Raw genomic sequence first — 6,225 nt, forward strand, 5'->3', positions numbered from 1 at the left:
TAAAGAAAGAGGACACATTTATTCAGTCTTGTCTGTTTCTGTTTATTTGTAGTCATGTGACAGTGTGTTTACATCACATTTAGGGCGCTTTCACTCCTACCTTGTTTGGTCCGGATTTTCGGACTTTTCAGTTTGGTCCGAATCAAAATTACAGGTGTGAAACCTCCCCATACCACGATCCGGATCAAACAGACGAAATCTGGTCAGACGAAAAGAGGTCGTCTCGGTCCGGATCAAACTGAACAAAGGTTCGGTTCGTTTCTAGTGTGAAAGCATTTTCTGTATGGTTCGGACTTTCAGACCATTTACAGGAAGTTCCTGTTTATGTTTAAATATTATAATGTTATTTCTAAATTCAAACTAGGCTACATTGATTATGAAAAGTGAAAAGATGCGCAATATGTCAGAAAGTCAGAAATGATTTTGAAGAAATGTTGTATGATTTTGCTTAGAAAGCCTTTCTTTAATGTGAATTTCATTTCATATAAATTGTATCTTAATTTTAATCAAAGTTTAATCAGATAATAAGTGGATTTAATAAATAAGAAGCAAATAATCTATAGCAGACAATAATCGCGGGAGCGATCACATGCTTTGCACATGAACTCAAATAAACCCAAACTCAGCAGCTACTTGTCTCACAAACATGAGAAATATGTGTATATAAGGCTTGAAATGTCCACTTTTAAACGTAACAAAAAGAAAACAGTCAAGCAATGCGCACTGTTCAATAGTGGCAACGAAATGCGTCCGTTCATTCACTCTTGTCAAAGACGCTGATGTCAGACGCACGTCCGTTTACAAACCAATCAATGTCCAGATGCCGCCCACATAGATGATGACGAGTGGACGCAAGTGTTGTCATGTAAAGTTCTTTAGTGCGCTCGCATAATTGCAATGTGAAACCAAACCAAAACTAACCGAATGTATAAAATGTATCAAAACATGAACTTCGGTTCGGACCTTGGTGTGGACTTTCAGATGTGAAAACGCGCTTGGAGAGAATTATAATTTCTGCAAACTTTCCACCAAAAACATGACCTGAGGATCTTTAGCGCTCTCTCCAGTGACCGTCCCAGTACAGTTATATTTTCAGTCAGAGAAACCGAGGAAGCTCCTGCTTTATTTTATGACATGCGGAGCTAAATATGGATCTCAGACAGTCAGACAGAGACGAGACGCACTGACAGATGAAATAAACACATGATTGTGATCGCCTAAATGATTAGTCTGATCTCTTCAAGCGGTCGTATTTACCATGTTTACTATAGTAGCTCAGCCATATAAATATTTCTGCCGTATCCGGTGGTCAGAATCCACATCGGATCCCAAACAGAAGTTATTTCAAGCACTTGCTGCTGGCTGAAAGTGAGTTTTGAGCTAAAATGATTGTAAAGGACTGATGTTAGCTGTGATATGAAATCCTCCGCGGCGCTGCTGTAACCACTCCTCAAGTCTGACCAAGGTATTTGCTGGGCCAAAAAACCCTGGCCGTTGACCCCAAAGAAGCCAGATCAAGTGACAGTGGAAACACGACTTGCACACATGCTTCGGGCCCGACAGTGGAAACCCGGCTATAGTCCATAATATCAGACTTCCTTGGATCTCCATTTCAAAGCTAAAACTCAGATCTTCACCCGACTCACAGGATGCGTCCCTCTGGTCTGCCACGGATAACGCAGATTCTTCTGGATCGGTCAGTCCAGTTTCAGATGTCAGCGCTTCTACTAAACGACAATCGGTAATGCATCTCCTCTCCCTTTTTTGATATAATTTCGGGCATGCCCGTCCTGCTTATGTGAGGTGGTTGAGCTTATATCAGGGGAAGTTTTTTCTCTACATCGGTAATGTTTAAATCCCCTGGGATATTTGCTCACCCCCTCGTCCCCCTGTAAACAATGTTTATTTGTGGCTCCAGAAGTTCTTCTATACAAGAAACGCTGGCTTTACCCTCAGACGTGCTTTGAATCAAATCAAGCAGCTGTAGTGGATTTGTTTGAAGGCGTCCGTGTGGAAAGCCAGGTTTCTTGCACCGTGCAAGATTTCTTTTTTTTGTCATTGCTGCCGCCTTTTGTTTGGTTTGTTACCGATTTGTGATTATACTGATGGCCTGGCTATATGTCTCTGCTTGTCACCACAAGCTTTGTCTTTATTTGCTGGGACTGAAACATTCTTTCTTTCTTTTACCCCTCCCTCCCTCCCTTTTGCTCATTGCACAACAGCTACGAGGCAAATGTAGTGTGTCAGAACCAGGATCCTCAGCCAGGCTTCCACGTCACAGGTACCCGTCTCTCGGCTTTAGAATGCAGGGGGGATGATGGAGCTCATTCCCCATCCAGATCCTCTGCGGTGGGGTTGTTCAGTTCTAAGAAACGACTTTGTTTTGGTTCCAAGTCAAGGATTCTTACTAATCTTATGTGCTTTCCCCCCCCAAGAACAAAATATTGAGTCTGAGAATGTGTCCTTTGAACATAAAACCCACTCAGAAACTGTTCAAAACCCTCATGGGTCCATCATCTTCCTCCATTCTTGATGCCATGTGAAAATATCAGTCATTTTCCAAACCATGTTGCTTCCATTGTTTTTTTTTGCAGTCACACTCATCTCTGCCTTATATCAGAGAAAACTGCATAAAGGCAGCCATATTGTGTAAAACTTAATAAGAACTTTCATTAACAACATTAACAATGTGTGTGATGCTTAACAAGGTATGCTTTTAATTCACATTCAGATAGAAATGCCATGACACCTCGATTTGTATATTTTCATTTTTGAATGCACATGAATTACTCATTTGTTAAGCATTATATCATGTTTTTTGTGGCTTCTTAATGAAATATATTATGAAGTATTACAAAATATGGAGGTGTCTTTGATTATAATAACACCAATATGGGAAACGATATCTCTCAGAGAACAAACGATCTGGAGATTTGATGTGTGCAACTATTATGATTATATGCAAATAGCAAAAAAGGCACTAAAAAGATGTTTGCTTGGTTTAAAGGCACAATATGTAAGATTTTCAGATTTAAATATCCACTAGAACAGTGCTATATATTTTGTTGAGCTGTGTACTTACATTATCACAAACGTTTCCAACAATGTTTAAGTCCAGAGAAATCCTCTATTTTACCCAGTGTTACGGACCGAGTCCTTGCATCGCCTGTTAATGACATAATATCCGCGCTACCCTTGATTTCTGTAGAAACCATGAAAACACCAAAGACGCTTTAATATAGTGTGTGTTTCATTAGACAGACGAGCAACTGTTTGGATCATTTATCAACAGAAACTGATCGTTGTTCTCCAGCTCAACACGGTTAGTCTTATTGTTTGAATCGCTTGTTTTCTTGATTCACAGCGAGTGACGTTTTTACCTCAGAGACACTATTTTAATAACAGCATAATCAGAGAGAGCTTTCTCCATCACAAAATATATGTTCAAATTAACTGCATGTCATTGAGCAACAGTCATTTAGTCATCCTGTGTTTATTAATATGATATTCTAATATCGATCTAGATACTGCAAAGTGAACAAGTGTCTCATAGCAGTTAACGTTATAACATAACTCTCACACACTCAGATGTGTTTAGTGTGATTGTTTTAAGCGTGTAAAACAGCACTGCGTTCCCCCACACACACAACGAAAAGAGCGGAAGCGGCGACTGCAGCATAAGCAGAATAAAAGCTTAGAGACGGTGTTTGGCGCAGGTCTCTCTCATTAGCATTAGCACGTCCTGCTTCATACCAGCGTAACGCTAATAAAACTTTAATACATTCACTCATTCATGAACATGATTTCTGCCCGAGTCCGACAGATTCCTTTCCATCGGGAAGAGTCAAGACTACAACTCCCATGATTCCACGCTCACGTCACGCCTTTGTTTTGAATAAGCGCCCTCTAGTGGCCAAACTTACATACTGTGCCTTTAAGATGGTTAACGATGATAAACTGAATAGCAGAAGTTGTGTGTTTCTCAAGACGTTTCCGTGTGTGTCATTAGAACGGACGAATAAATGATCATCTATTGGCATGATGTGTTTGTAGGTTGCCCAGAGGTTCTGGCTGCGCTTCGTCTCGCTCTGGTTCCTCCGGGTCACAAGGTGGCGCTGCTGTGGCTCGCTGCCAGCCCTTTCTGCTGCGAGTGCTCCGGGCGGCTCTGCCACTGCAGCTCCTACTCCTGCTCATAGTGGGCCTGACCTGTCTGGTGCCCATGACTGAGCAGGATTACAGCTGCACCCATGCCAACAATTTCGCCCGATCGTTTCATCCCATGCTCCGCTACACCAACGGCCCGCCACCTGTATGAGACTTTACTAATGCCTTCATGTGTTTCCTATTACACAGCAGGACACAGAATGGACTAGTGCTAGCCAAAGCGGATTCCTGTTCCTGTTTAGTTACTGCTGCTAATTTCATTTTTCACTCAACTGTGTACTGTTGAACTCATTGCAATGTAGACCAGTGTTGGACAGCCAAACTGGTGAACCTCTTCTTCTGTCCCAACGAAACGGAAGGAAAATCATATATAAATAAATAGCACTGACATAAGCATAAGGTACTGCACTTAACCCGTCCAAGAAAATGGCCAAAATTATTTGCTTAGGCTAAGAAAAGTTTAATTTTTTTATTTTTTTATTATTTAAAATGTAGAAAAAAGTTATTTTCAATATTATTTAAATACGATTTTGCATGGCAATTCAAATGTATTTTTATTTTATGGCATGTTCACATGGTTTTCTCTGTCCAGAAATGTCAATCAGACTGATGTAGCTCTATGAGAGACGTGTGCTTTTTATTACCGTCATCTGTTCATCAGTGTGTGTGTTATGACAATATGACAAAAACATGAATTATGATTACAATGTCTATGCCTATTTATCTATGTACAGTTTGCTAATGCTGACAATAAAGACACATCTTTTCATTTAATATCTTTTCCAACTCTTATCCTTTATAATTAATTGAGCCAAATTCACATTTAGTTCCTTCTAAATCAAAACTTGTACTGTACAAATCATAACATTCAAGTATCAAATATAATAGCTGATAAATGCAAAGTACAAGTCTACCGGACCAAACACGTTCACAGATTTGCGGCGAAGTAGTTTACATGGTAATATAAGGCAGTGTCCTTCACAGCGCTGGCGTTAGACTCTTGTTGGAATTGACATGGCCATGAAACCAATTACAGATAAAATAGGAGTTCAAATTTTGTGATGGCCAACCAATAAGTAAACGTCTTTGTACAATAAAAGATGGCACCACTGATCACTGAGCAGTTTCCCCATTGCAGTTCAAATGACATTAACATTAGAAACAGTATTGATGAACAGCTCTCCGATTGCGAGAATAAATCATGATGAAAGTAATTGTCTTTTTCTTTGTTCTAAGAGTAACTTTTTCTCCTGTGCTGTTGTCAGTTTGGTCACACTTTATATTAGTGTTCATGTTACTTGAAATGATGAACATTTTCATTGTATCCCTTTAATAAATTCACCCTCACCCTCATATTGTTCCAAACATGCATGAGTTTCTTTCTTCTGTTGGACACAAAAGAAGATATTTCGAAGAAAGCTGGTAGCCATCGACTTCCATAGTATGGAAGTCAATGGGGTCCATCAACTGTCTGGTTGCCAACATTCTTCAAAATATCTTCTTTTGTGTCCAGCAGAAGAAAGAAACTCATACATGTTTGGAACAACTCGAAGGTGAGTAAATACTTTTTGTGCCCAAAAACAGACAAAAATATCGACTTTATTCAACTCTCTCTTCTCATCTGTGTCAGTCTCTTATGCGGTTCACGTTGTAAACACAGTGCAGCACTTCCGGGTTCTACGTCAGAACGCCGGCTCACCATTGGCCGGCTCCTGCTTCAGCATCACATGATCGTTAAAAAATATAGTATGAATGAATGTAGTATGAATGTAATCCGGACATACTACAACCGCCATGTTGTCATGATCATGTGACCTACCAGCGTCAGTTGCGTAGATTGTAAAAAAATATGGATGTAGTGTTTGTGACGTCACCCATGGGATTCTGAAGAGCAGTTTTGAAGCGTAAAGTAGGGTCGAGCTGGCCGTCGCCATCTTGTCAGCGCGTCACTCCCGGGAAACAGACAATGGGCAAAGAGGCGGGATGTGGGCGGAGCTGAGGTGACGTGATGACTAACAGACAGCAGACAAACGACAATCCACCTGTCACTCAAAGTGGCCA

General features: G+C 40.5%; 1 protein-coding gene across 1 annotated transcript in view; it reads left to right on the forward strand.

Annotated features, from left to right (window-relative positions):
- Positions 1-5,376, forward strand: part of syne1a (spectrin repeat containing, nuclear envelope 1a) — a 248,224-nt gene extending 242,848 nt beyond the window's left edge. Inside the window, exons 144-146 of the mRNA XM_079830658.1 lie at positions 1,649-1,741; positions 2,223-2,281; positions 4,054-5,376. Of these exons, the coding sequence (XP_079686784.1) occupies positions 1,649-1,741; positions 2,223-2,281; positions 4,054-4,315 (414 nt within the window). The 3' untranslated portion in view covers positions 4,316-5,376. The remainder of the gene's footprint in view (positions 1-1,648; positions 1,742-2,222; positions 2,282-4,053) is intronic.
- The last annotated feature ends 849 nt before the right edge of the window (positions 5,377-6,225 follow it).

This window comes from Gobio gobio, assembly GCF_949357685.1.
Source record: "Gobio gobio genome assembly, chromosome: 12".
Taxonomy (NCBI): domain Eukaryota; kingdom Metazoa; phylum Chordata; class Actinopteri; order Cypriniformes; family Gobionidae; genus Gobio; species Gobio gobio.